This window comes from Patella vulgata, chromosome 5, assembly GCF_932274485.2.
Source record: "Patella vulgata chromosome 5, xgPatVulg1.2, whole genome shotgun sequence".
Lineage (NCBI taxonomy): Eukaryota > Metazoa > Mollusca > Gastropoda > Patellidae > Patella > Patella vulgata.
Window position 1 is genome coordinate 3,285,867 of NC_065883.2, and position 13,943 is coordinate 3,299,809.

A 13,943-nucleotide genomic window follows, 5' to 3' on the forward strand; every position below is an offset into this window, starting at 1 on the left:
AAACAGAATAGTCATAATAAAACACATACGTTTTGTTTTTTTCAAGCGAGACGCCACCGGTGAGAAATGTTTGCTGCTTATGTCATGATGAAAGCCAATGGTTTCCCGTAACATTCAGTTGTGCCCCTTATTTTAACTCTCCATTTCTGGAATATTGCAATTATATGGATCTCACAGTGACCAGGACCCTCCCCCCCCTCCCCAATCCTGCATCGAGTTAAAAGACGTTTTGGCCTTACCAATGTGAAACAGATTGGGGAGTTAGATGGTCAAGTGTGCTCCATGTCATAAGGTCTTTCTCGCACCAACAACTCAACTTACCACAAAATGTTTTCCTGTTTTTCCATCAACAAGGAAACACATAAATCCCAACTGTAACTGAGGTTTAGAGAGGTCATCAGCATCAGCTGAAAATAAAACATTAAATATTTATTACAAATTTAAGATCAAGACATTTCACATTTCACAATGATGCTCTATTTGAGGAAATATTTCACATAAATCAATTTTATGAATCATGCTCCATTCGACAAAGTTATTTCACATTGGTCTTAGTCTTATTAATCATGCTCCATCTGAGGAAATATTTCTCATAGATCTATTCTATGGATCATGCCAAGTCCTATTTGAAGTATTTTTGTACTATACAAACAACTAGGCACTGTTCCTTGCCAGACCCTCCCTCATGAACCACTGATAACGGGAAACCATAAAAGAACTATCTTGGCCAACACCGGGATCGAATAATGAGAGAAAGAGATGTGGGGTTAAACTCCACTTGACACAAACTAGGTCATTTTGGGACTAACCATGGATCGAACTAGGGGGGGGGGGGGGGGACTATTTCGCCCAACCACCGCTAATTTCAGCCTCCAAATACCCATAAAGTCGCCCCCTCATGTCACTGTATATTTATTGAAGGGCGAAGTTGTTCAAGAGACATAGAATTATCGCTGTACCTGTCAAGCATAAATAAACCCTATGTGAGGCTCAAAGGGAAATGTGAAATCAATACAGGTTGAAACATGTAAACCCTATGTGTGACTTGAAGTGGTATCGGGTGTTCTAGAAGTGGTATCAGGTATTCTAAAAGTGGTATCTGGTTTCTAGAAGTGATATCAGATGTTCTAGAAGTGATATCTGGTGTTCTAGAAGTGGTATCTCATTTCTAGAAGTGATATCGAGTGTTCTAGAAGTGGTATCTGGTTTCTAGAAGTGATATCGAGTGGTTTAGAAGTGGTATCTCGTTTCTAGAAGTGATATCAGGTGTTATAGAATTGGTATCAGGTGTTCTAGAAGTGGTATCTCGTTTCTAGAAGTGATATCAGATGTTCTAGAAGTGGTAATGGGTGTTATAGAAGTGTTATTGGATGTTCTATAAGTGGTATCGGTTGTTCTAGAAGTGATATCAGGTGTTCTATAAGTGGCATCAGGTGTTCTAGAAGTGGTATCGGATGTTCTAGAAGTGGTACCTGGTGTTCTAGAAGTGGTAATGGGTGTTCTTCAATGTGGTATTAGGTGTTATAGAAGTGATATCTGGTGTTCTAGAAGTGGTATCGGATGTTCTAGAAGTGATATCATATGTTCTAGAAGTGATTTAGAGACTCACCTTGTTCTTGTTTATTTATAACTAATCCTTTATTCTGTCCAGCTCCTTCATGTACAACAGAACTTTCATCTAAATTCAACTTTTTCTTTCTTTCTATCTTTATGTGGGTAGCTTTACCTTTCTTGGAAGGTGTCATTACAATATCTGAAACCATAATAAAAATATAAATACTTAATATCTTTCAAACAAAATATAAATACTATCATGTTATTGATGATGTCACAATCTGATTAAAACACATATCCTATTTCTAGTGTTGAAACTACTATTCGGATATCTGTTAACGGATACAAAATAAGGGTTATCCGAATCATTTTACTATCCGTTTACTATTCGTTACAATATATTCTAACATTCCCAATGCTCTATATTTAGCCATTTTTACATCTGATTACTTTGAAATTTTCCCCAATGGTATTGATCACGTACGCAGCTTTGAGCATAAATGTTAATATCACACGTATTATTAGCGATAGTAACTAATAAAAATATTAATGCAGTGCAACGAAAACAGAAGTCTAAATAAAAAAATATTCATTCATTCCTTGCGCTGGTTAACGCTAGATAGAAGCTACTTCTTGGGTTTACGGGATACAAGTTAACACTGTGTTTAGACTTCCCGCGATGTAATGTCACGTATATTCTCACTTACTGATTGGTTCAATAGCAGTAGATTATCAGAATGAGGCAAGCGACCTTGGTGGAATAAATGTTAAATGTTTTTATTTTACTTTTTTCATTTGTGTTGATTGAGCAAAAATGATAAGTGGGAGGGCCGCGGATTACAGGAGTAGTTATACACAAATTTATTCACCTCGTTGATTTTTTTTGATATCATGGATAGTCTTAATAATTGCGGCTAAAGGTAGGCACGTTTTTTTCTTCGCGGCTCAAACAATTTGCAAATCGAAAGTAAGATTTCATACTCAGCATACACAGACACTCATAAACATTGAAATAAGTAAGAAATTATGAGTATATGAACTTTTGATGTGATTTTGTTCAAGAATTTCACGTTTCCGAATTATCCGACAAATAGTATTCGGATAGCAAACAAAAGTATTCGGATCACAAATCTCGATCCGATTTTCAACACTACCTATTTCGTTTTGTTTTTTATAGCTCTAAATTTTGTTTTACTTGTCTTTACTACACTAGGATCTGGAAGGGTTGTTATATTACCGGCATTTTGGATGACGTGAAGGATAGCCAATGAAATGGTCTATTATGGTGAGTTCTTGGTGTGCAATGCACGGAACTGTGGGTAAAGCACTAGAAACATCAACATTGATTGATTAATCAATGTCTGATGTCATTGGGTCAAAAGCCACTTGTATGACCCCTGACATGAACTTCCAGTACAACTGGTCAGATCTTCATGTAGTGTAGGCCTTCAAAGGTATAAAAAATGAAACGAAATATAAATCTGTATTTTAATCTGATTGGATGGTGACAGTACAATTTCTGAAACATTAAAGTCTCAATGAATCTCTAATAAACATACAAATCATACCAGGGGTAAATTCCGTTCCCTATTTACAAATTATGTGGAATTGAAATTTCATGGTTCTATGTGTATGATGGCCGCCATTTAATTGTCCACAAAAATTTATTGGTAGGCCTAATTCCACACGGCAAAACTCGGCAGATTCCATTACTCTACATCTAGCCTCGATGCGGCACCGGTTTACTTCTTTGGAAAACATGCCACTTTTAAAAAGAAGTTATCAAAATTTGGGTCGTTTGAAGCGTGTTTAGAATTTTCAGAGCAAAGTTGTACTTGTTTGAAGAAAATCTGATAAACTTGAAAGAAAAACAGCTTCAGACTTTGAAATATTTGTATGAAAAAACATTCTTCAAAGGCGTCATCATGGGCAACGCCGTTGGTAATCCGGTAACTAAGTAGTTCCAATGGCGGACCTCGTCATACAGCCGAGGATAGATGTAGGGTACTGGAATCTACTGAGGTTTGCCGAGGGGGCCTAATTCAAATTCGATTGAATCCAAGTCGGGATATTTATCTAGCATTCCATGATATTTCAATTTTGTTTTCTTAATTAAACATAATCAATTTGAGTATCGTGGCTTGAGCCTTATGAAATTTGGGGGGTTGGATGGCTGAATGGTTAGCGTGCGAGCGCTGTATCATAAAGTCTGTCATTGAGTCGACTGGCGTGGTTTCGAATCCCCGGTTGTACGTGACAAGGAGTAGGGTCGCCTGTCCAACCTTGTGGGTTTTCTCCGGGTCCTTCGGTTTCCTCCCACTGCTAAAGACCCCTACGCGCAAGCAAATTATTGAAATAAAATTAAACCATATGTTAGTCCCGAAATGACCTAGTTTGTGTCGAGTGGACGTTAAACCCCATTTCTCTCTCTCTCTCTTATGAAATTTGATATTTTAGCGAACGAGCAGTTACCATGCAAGATACACCCACATTTTGTAAGAGTGGCTAAAAAAAAAGTGATTTTTCACACAATCAGGGGCCATAATCCAGTATGTTACAGTCGGACATACGAAAATATCAAAAGGAACCAAGATCTTTGGGTTATAAACATATATTTAAAGTTTCATCAAAATCGGATAAAAATTATGATCGCTATTTTTGAACTACTATAGCGAGAAGCCGAGAACCACCAGCTCTTTATCTAAATCTTACATAATGCATCTTTAATATAATTATTATAGCAAGAACGTCCAGCTCTTTATCTAAATCTTACATACTGCATCTTTAATATAATTATTATAGCAAGAACAACCAGTTCTTTATCTAAATCTTACATACTGCATCTTTAAAGTACATATATTGCTTACGTAGCATTTATAGCCTTAATAACAACATAACTTTCTTTTTTTTTTCATCTTGTTTTCCTAGATTACTTCTATCGTGTCATTTTATGACGTTCATATACAGTAATAAATTCTATTTTTATTTTTTATATATTTGAGATTATCACTAGGTCACTGTAACTTAAAATTATCTTTCTATAATAATTCAACAACCTGACTTTCTCTGCTCTACTGACAATAATAAAACCTTTATTCTCTTTACATATTATTCAAATACCGTATAGAAATGAAATGGGGGTTTAACATCATATTGTTCTGCTCAGACTGGGCTAATGTAGACAGGCAAACTTTCCCTCTGTATAGCACACTGTATGGCATACACCAGTCTTCATTAGCCCAGTCGGAACAGAACAGAACAGTAGGACGTTAAACCCCCTTCATTTCATTTATTATACAGCTTTACAAGGTTGTGTACTCAGATAGTATAAAACTTTATATTATTATATGGTACAGTAATATAAGTAGATTGCATAAGAAGATTTGAAAAGCTGATATTTCTTTTTGAACTGACAGTGTCTTTGTTGAGTCAATCTATTAATATTCTACGTGTATTTTATTTTTTATTCAATCTCTTTATTAATCTTTCCGACTTTTTTAAAATAAAACTTGACATTTCTTTTTGAACTGACAGTGTTTCTTGTCGCGTCTATTAATATCATTTTAATTCAATCATTATTAATCTTACAGGCTTCTTGATAACGCCACTAGAGAAAGCCCATATATATATGGGAAAATAGAACTTGAGAATGCTAATATCTATACGATAAGTTATATTGTAAGTTCAGGTATAATTATGATGTAACATATACATGTATTACGGACAAGACCATTGATAGTATAAATGATACAATCTGATTACAATACAGATCTATATTTTGTTTCGTTTTTTATACTTTCAATGGTCTCTACTGCATCTGACCAGTTGTAGTGGGAGATTGCGTCACGGGTCACAAGCAGCTTTTGACCCTATGAAATCACACATTTGATTAACCAATCAGCATGGATGTTTCTGGTGGGTTACCGACAGTTCCATGCATCGCATGGCTAAACACATCATCCAGAACGCGGGTACTCTTCCCGATCCTAGTGTAGTAAAGACAAGTAAAACTAAATTTTGAACTATAAAAATGAAACGAAATAGGATCTGTGGTTTAATCAGATTATTTGTTTGAGGTACATGTAATCGGAGATAAAGATATACATGTACTTGATACCTTTAAACCACAGATTGTCATGTGAAAATACTCTTAATCCCTTGCAATCTACAGGTGAAACAAAAATATATCCGTCCAAAAAAGACTGAATTCAATTCAATATTCAATACGATGAATTGAAAATTTTGCAACATCTGGCATCCACACGATAAAGAAGACAGTGCCACCCATATATTGGGTATAATATTTTGATGAGGCACTTTTTAATCGCATTAAAGGCTCAATACCACTCTTGTTGTAACTGAATAATATGTCCCAATCTTTATTCTGGTCAACAAATTGTACTATTTTACAATATTCCAATTAATTGATGATACAAATTTCATCTTAACACACCTTATTTAAAAATTTTGAAAAATTCAACATAATGGTTTGAAACGTCTAACATAAACCTTTTCAAATGAAACTTCAATTTAAAAATATTTTCGAACCCTCTGGACAAGTAAAATAGGATGTAATGGATAATTTACACAACAGGTAGGACACTTAAACATCTAGTACTTAGATAGAGATATTATTTATTTTCTGGAGCTTTCAAGCCAGCAAGAGTGTTATTGTCCCTTTAAATCCAAGTCAATAGATTGGCTACCTTGGATAATTTGTTTTGTTTTTCTTAACCCTTGGATTTATTTGGGGTATCGACTAGGAGAAGCATATCATTATTAATATATCCTGTAACTCTTTAAATTTACAAATGTATATTTTTGGGAAAGATCTTGAATTTCTCTATTCAGTGGTATAAAACATTTAACTTTTTTTGTCGTTTTTTACTTAGAAATCTACAAAATGGCCTCCTGATTAGGCTGACCTTAAAAATATCTTTGTTTCGCCTAACGCGACCGACTAACTAAAACCACCCCCGACTTAAATTATTTTATTGTACTTTTCCACGATCTTTTTATTTTATTTTGTGTGTCAACCTGAAATATATCATGAGAGTTATTTCCCTTTACTATGGCTATGGTTTGATTCATTATTGAAACTGGTTGATCAAGACGAAAGCGTCATAGGTGTCGCTTCTCAACAAAATGGTTGCAGACGAATACACGTCCATTCCCACGAAATGATTCTGCCTCTATGTCTGTGGTGCGTAGTTTTAAACATGACGACGATATTTTCAATATTCGTTTTCGAGAAAAATGAAGGCACAACCCGCACTATCGTTAAAAACGTGTTGAAGGAGTTTCACACTTCAAGCTCGTGGCAAATCGTGTGCGAGTCGATCATCACGAAAAATCCCGATGTCATTGATTTGTTTGCCAATAAAGAAGACGAATGTTTCCACCCGGAAAATTATTAAGCTGTCAAATTAGCTCTTAAGTTTAATAAAAACTTTCAGTTCGTTACTTTTTACGTCAGACCCCAAATTCATTAAACAAAATTAATGTATCTGTAGTATACAGCTAATAAGTTTTCTGTATTGATTTCTCTGACTTTAAAAAAAAATCTGAAAAAAAAACCGACCTACCGACCCTTCTCCTCGATTGTGGGTCGGGTTTGGTGAAACAAAGATATTTTTAAGGTCAGCCTTAAGCTTCCATCTGGAACATCTGACAGTTATAGGGTTAATTAAATTTAAAATAAATAATTTAAGTAGGCTACATTTTAGCATGGATCAAGTTGGGAAAATACTAGATATTGTCCTTAAAATGTGCAAGGGGGGGGGTGGATGGCCAAATGGTTAGCACATGCGCTCTGTATCATAAGGCCTGTCATTGAGTCAACTGGCGTGGTTTTGAATACCTGGTTGTACGTGACAAGGAGTTGGGTCGCCTGTCCAACCTTGTGGGTTTTCTCTGGGTCCTCCGGTTTCCTCCGACTGCTAAAGACCCATACGTGCAAGCGCATTATTAAAATAAAATTGAACCATATGTTTGTTCCGAAATGACCTTGTTTGTGTCGAGTGGACGTTAAGCGCCATGTCTCTCTTTCTCTCCGCCTTAAAATTCAAACCATTTATCAGCGATATTTGGTGCAAATATACAAAAAAAAACAACAAATAAATAAAAACTATGAGTAATATAAAATAATCATACTGCTAGGTTTCAAGTTGTTTTTACACATTTCTGTTATCTACACGATAAAACAACAACAACGACGACATTCCTTCGTAATCAAGTTATTTATGAGAATGTTTAGTGGCTGACATTGCTATCTATAAGTTAATAGAGTTCTCAGTTACGCTTCAATAATTCAAAATATTTCAATTATTAGATAATTCTAATATCCTAAGTTAACAGTAATAAAGATTTTAACTCGAAAAGAGAGGTGGTTTATTCACGTTTTCAGTTACGCTTCAATGATTCAAGAGAAATGGGGTAGGTCATTTCAGGAATAACATATGGTTTTATTGTATTTTAATAATTAGCCTGTGCAAAGGGGTCTTTAACCAAAAAGGTTGGAAGACAACACTACATGTACATGCTACGTACAAACCCCGCCACTTGTCTCAATGACAGTCTTTATGATTCTAAAGCGCACTTTAAAGAATTGTTATACATGTCGATAGTCGTTATAAGACATATAGAAATAGATTTCACTAAAATTAAAATTCTTCTATGGATGTACTACTTCTGAATTTGGGGGGGCACGGTGGCTAAGTGGGTAAGACGCTAGCTCGCTAGCCTGGAGGTCGGGTGTTCGATCCCTGCATTGGCCGAGAAAGTTAACCCAGATTTCCGGCGGGGTCCCCCCTTGTCAGTGATGCAGGACAGATGGCCTGACAAGGACAGCTGTCTAGTCATTCGGATGAGACGAAAAAACAAGGTTCCGTGTACACATTGGCGTGCACGTAAAAGATCCCTTGACAGTTGGAATTTGATATAAGAGTAGGCCATAGTGCCGCTGTCTAGGCAAAATTTCACCTCATAGCACACTGTATAGCACACTTCATTAGCCCAGTTCGGAGCAAAACAGTAGGACGTTAAACCCCCATTTCATTTCAATACTTCTGAATTTTATTAACATGCCCTGTTTCAATACACCATACCTGTATATTGTGATAGATAATAATACTTTGTTTATAATATTATTGATTAATATACATGTATCTACCGGTCATTAAAGCAATAATAATATTAAAATTATTCACTCCAATAAAACTATTTTAATATATTATAATAAAATTTCAATATAAACTATTTATAATATTATAATGAGATTAACAGAAGCATATGGCGTTTTTATCTAGACCTAAATACTTTTCATTTATTATACATGTACAGCAAAATCTATTTGTTAAGGCCGCCTCAATTTTTGTCGAGGTCGTTGAAATGTAAATAAGGTTAGGGCACATGATTGTTGGCGAGATTGTAGGTTAGGGTTAAGATTGGGGCTAGGTCCAGGGTTAGGATTAGCGCTAGCGCTGTTTACATCTCGTGACCTATGATGAACAAGCCAACAGTGAGGCTGATGTCCCCCGCCGAAATTGCAAAATAAATAGATGACACATATTAATTAATCGCACATTTATTTTTTTCACTAAGTTTCATCACTCTCTATCAGATAGAATCAAGATTATCTTGTCCCAAACCATCGACAAATGAAATCGATTAGCTCTGCTTAGCTTCAGCTCGAAATGTTAATTATTGAACTCAGTCAAGACATTCACCTAATGAACATCTACATATACATCAAGTTTAAACATTCACCTAATAGACACCTATGCCAAGTTTGAACATTCTACCTCAATTAGAAGGAGAGTTATTGTGTTCCAAAGTTTCTACCAATCAAATTGCTTATCACTCTGCTTACCCTCAGCAAAAAATGTTCATTATCGAACTTAGTTAAAGTATTCATATAATAAATCTATACACCAAGTTTCATCAATCTCACTTAATTAGAACTAAAGTTATCGTGTCCCAAAGCATCAACCAATCAAATTATTTATCTCTGCTTACCCTAAGCGGAAAATGCTCATCTTCAAACTCCATCAAGGCATTGACCTAATCAACACATACACCAAGTTTGAACATTCTAGCTCAATTAGGAAGAGAGTTATCGTGCCCCAAAGTATCAACCAATCAAATTGCTTATCTCTGCTTACCCTAAGCGGAAAATGCTCATCTTCGAACTCCATCAAGGCATTGACCTAATAAACACATACACCAAGTTTGAACATTCTAGCTCAATTAAAAGTTATCGTGTCCCAAAGCATCAACCAATCAAATTGCTTATCTCTGCTTACCCTAAGCGGAAAATGCTCATCTTCGAACTCCATCAAGGCATTGACCTAATCAACACATACACCAAGTTTGAACATTCTAGCCCAATTAGGAAGAGAGTTATCGTGTCCCAAAGCATCAACCAATCAAATTGCTTATCTCTGCTTACCCTAAGCGGAAAATGCTCATCTTCGAACTCCATCAAGGCATTGACCTAATAAACACATACACCAAGTTTGAACATTCTAGCTCAATTAGGAAGAGAGTTATTGTGTCCCAAAAAGTGTGACGGACGGACAGACAGACAGACAGACAGACAGACAGACAGACAGACAGACAGACGGACGAACCCATTTTAATAGTCCCCTGCTTTCTTCGAAAGGCGGGGGACAAAAATTGAGCTGGCCTTATCATTTAGCAGTAACCATACATGTAGTCTTGATCTTCCAACAATATACTACATATGGAAATGAAATGGGATTTAAAGGATAATTGCATATTTTCTAAGAAAGACAAAACATAATTAATCTTCTATACATGAATATGTATCTATGGCTTATAATCTTATACAATCATATGAATCATTTCCGTAATTTAAAAAAAAATTACACAAAATTTTTTTTCTTATTTTATTCGCTTACTTTACTTGAAAATTGTATAAGGGGAGTGGTTGAATTCTGCCGGATAATGTCAAACAGATACGGTCAAACAGATATGTATAATTATGCCTGATTGACGGAGACATCCTGCATAAGTCATATTGTTCAAATACAAAATATGCTCCATGGCCAGAACAGTAGGAAATGAAATGAAATGAAATGGGGTTAAACATCCTACTGTTCTGCTCCGAACAGGGCTAATGAAGACGGGCATACCCCTAACAGTGTGCTATGAGGGAAATTTTGCCCAGACAGCGGCACTATGGCCTACTCTTATATCGAATTCCAACTGTCAACAGATCTTTTATGTGCACGCCAATGTGTACACGGGACCTCGGTTTTTCATCCCGTCCGAACGACTAGACAGCTGTCCTTGTCAGGCCCTTCCGTCCTGCATCACTGACAAGGGGAACCATGACGAAAAATCTGGATGAACTTTCTCAGCCAATGCATGGATCGAACACCCGACCTTCAGGCTAGAGAGCCAGCGTCTACCCACTTAGCCACCGTTATCCAGTAGAATGTTAAACCCCATTTCATTTCATTTCTACCCAATGGAATCTCAACTGACAATTTAATGAATTATGGGATGAAATCATATGCATTATGTAAAATTTAGATAAAGAGTGGGTCATTCTTGCAAGATTAGTTAAAAAATAGATAATGAAAAGGGAATATGCTGAAAATTTTATTCAAATTTGTTTTTGAAGATATAGCGTAGATCGTTCAATATCGTAGCAACGGTACTTGACAACCAAGACTTAACTTTGATTATCCATTTTATCGTTAAATACACTGTATGTAAATCTTACAAGTGTTTAACCCGTTAAGTGTGTAGGTCGTTATATAACGTCCTGGAAAACTGCCACTCACTGTGCGTAGGGTGTAATATAACGCCTTGGAGGTATTTTCCCCTACCTATTCTAAGAACATAGTACATAGTTCTTCGTCACTTCGTCAAATTAATTACACAATAGGGGGCTGTTAACGTTTTAAAAACGTCACGCTTAACAGGTTAATTCCATTTAAATCTCGGGGATCCAGCTGTCAGAGAGTTGATTATAGGCTTGTCATGTGAATAAATGTCAAATTAATCATTTATACAACATTTGAAACCAAAAAATAAAGATCTTCAACAGTCAGATTTAGCTTTTACATAAAGCATCTTTAGGCATGAAATGTAATCTAAATTATTAATTAGACATTTATTAACATAATCAACTCTTGATGCCATCTTTTATGTTGGATTTTAGTTGGATTTTAATACAATCTACTGTTCAATATCTGTTGATGATTAAAAGCAAAAATGGATAATCAAGACTATGTTAATTATCGTGATAACGCATACAATGACAATCGAGGCTACATTGATTTTAAAATAAGGTTTTCTCGGCTTAGAGTGAATGCAATTTGACTGAAATTTTCAGCAAATTCCCTTTACATCATCTAGTTTTTAACTTTGAGAACAGTTTTTAACTATTAAAGGGAGGTTGGATGGCTGAATGGTAAGCATGTGAGTGCTGTATCATAAAGTCTGTCATTGAGTCAACTGGCGTGGTTTCGAATCCCCGGTTGTACGTGACAAGGAGTAGGGTCGCCTGTCCAACCTCGTGGGTTTTCTCCGGGTCCTCCGGTTTCCTCCCACTTAAAGACCCCTACGCGCAACGAATTATGGAAAAAAAATTGAACCATATGTTAGTCCCGAAATGACCTAGTTTGTGTCAAGTGGACGTTAAACCCCATTTCTCTCTCTCTCTCTTTAACTATTATATTTATAGTGAAAACTGCCAGCTCTTTTTCTAATATTACAAAATGTATCTTTAATATGTGAGCTGCAAAAAAACCTGACTGTCTAAACACAGTGTGCATGCCATGAGTCAATTGAGAAACATGATAGACTTGTTTGTCAAGTGTCAAGAATGAAGTATAGTTGACAAGTTGACTGTTTAGAGAATACATATAACCTAGAATATAATTCATTAATAATAACATCACCATGACATTCAGCAAGGTGTGATAATAATAGAACTGATATATACAGCAAAAAACTTTAATATTAATCATTGTATCACATGTTGTATCATTATTCATTATCTTGCATGCAATAACGGAACAATTATACAACATGGATGACATTGATTTATTAATACCCATTTTAGTTACTACATGTCTGTTGATTGCATAAAATATTCAGAATTTTATTGATGACCACATACATACAGCCATCTATTATCTGTCGGGAAAATACCATGACAGTTGAAGAGATGGAAGAGGTGATAGGATTAAAGTAGCATTATTTTTATCAAATGATAAAAAAACAAACAAATACACCCAAGATCATCTATAAACTTATTGAGTCTCACAAACTTCCACATTTCTCAAATTGGTTAGTGAGAGAAAGAGATCCACTCGACACAAACTAGGTCATTCCGGGACTAACATGGTTCAATTTTATCTCAATAATTTGCTTGCTCGTAGAGGTCTTTAGCTGTGGGAGAAAACCGGAGGACCCGGACAAACCCCAGGAGGTTGGACAAGCGACCTTACTCAATGACAGACCATATGATACAACGGCAACGCACATACATTAGCCATTTGGCCAATCAACCCCCAACTTGGTTAGCTAACAAAATAACATTGTCATTATCTCGTGATGAAAAATCATGGTATTATTTAAAGCGAGAATTTCAAATTTTCTAAGAAAGTCAAAACATAACTATTTCTATGTCTTTTGCTCAATAGGTTATCAAATCACTATTATACGATCATGGGCATTATTTCCCACCCTTAAAAATGTATGACACAGGAAATAACAACACAATTACCTCCCCTGTTTTGCTATTGACAACATGGTGCAGCCATTTTCCAACGTTGGAATTTGAAGTTAAAAATGATATTTTTGCCAATTTCTCAGCTGGCAATAGCGAATTATAGGATTAATAGGATTATTCTTTAACAAGGTAGGACTGTTTATGGATACCATCTATTTTAATACATTTTAAAAATATAACTTGAAAATTTGCAATTTCCGCTTAAGAATATAACAAGAACCAGACAATTTCTACATTGATATTCATGCATATTCAATATTTTGCTTGATAAGTGCACATATTATTGTAACTTGAACAGATTCACTGTCACTTTAAGGCCCCTAAATGTTTCCATTACTAAAATACGAGACAAATTTTCACGTTTATCTGTATGTGGTCTATGATGAAATAACCTAATGACCCTACCTAGTACCTGTACAGGTACATGTACACACCTATATATCACCTATATATTACTATATTAAATGTTTTTGTTTCAAGTGGTAAACAGAGATAACCTATGACGGTCATAGTATGACCTGTTAAAAGGGTTTAATATAACCAAGCATTTCAATATTTTTCCTGTGTTATGTATATTCAAAAATAAATAGTTCTTTTCATTTTATTATAACAGAATATT

General features: G+C 35.4%; 1 protein-coding gene across 3 annotated transcripts in view; it reads right to left on the minus strand.

Annotated features, from left to right (window-relative positions):
• LOC126822603 (uncharacterized) overlaps window positions 1–13,943 on the minus strand; it is a 51,254-nt gene that overhangs the window by 23,283 nt on the left and 14,028 nt on the right. For all 3 annotated transcript variants that reach the window (XR_008788249.1, XM_056101274.1, XM_056101275.1), the window contains exons 3-4: window positions 1,610–1,753; window positions 322–407 (exon numbers count right to left, since the gene is read on the minus strand). Coding sequence is in view for 2 of the 3 variants with exons in the window: in XM_056101274.1 (XP_055957249.1) it covers window positions 322–407; window positions 1,610–1,753 (230 nt within the window). In the remaining variant the exon portion in view is untranslated. The remainder of the gene's footprint in view (window positions 1–321; window positions 408–1,609; window positions 1,754–13,943) is intronic.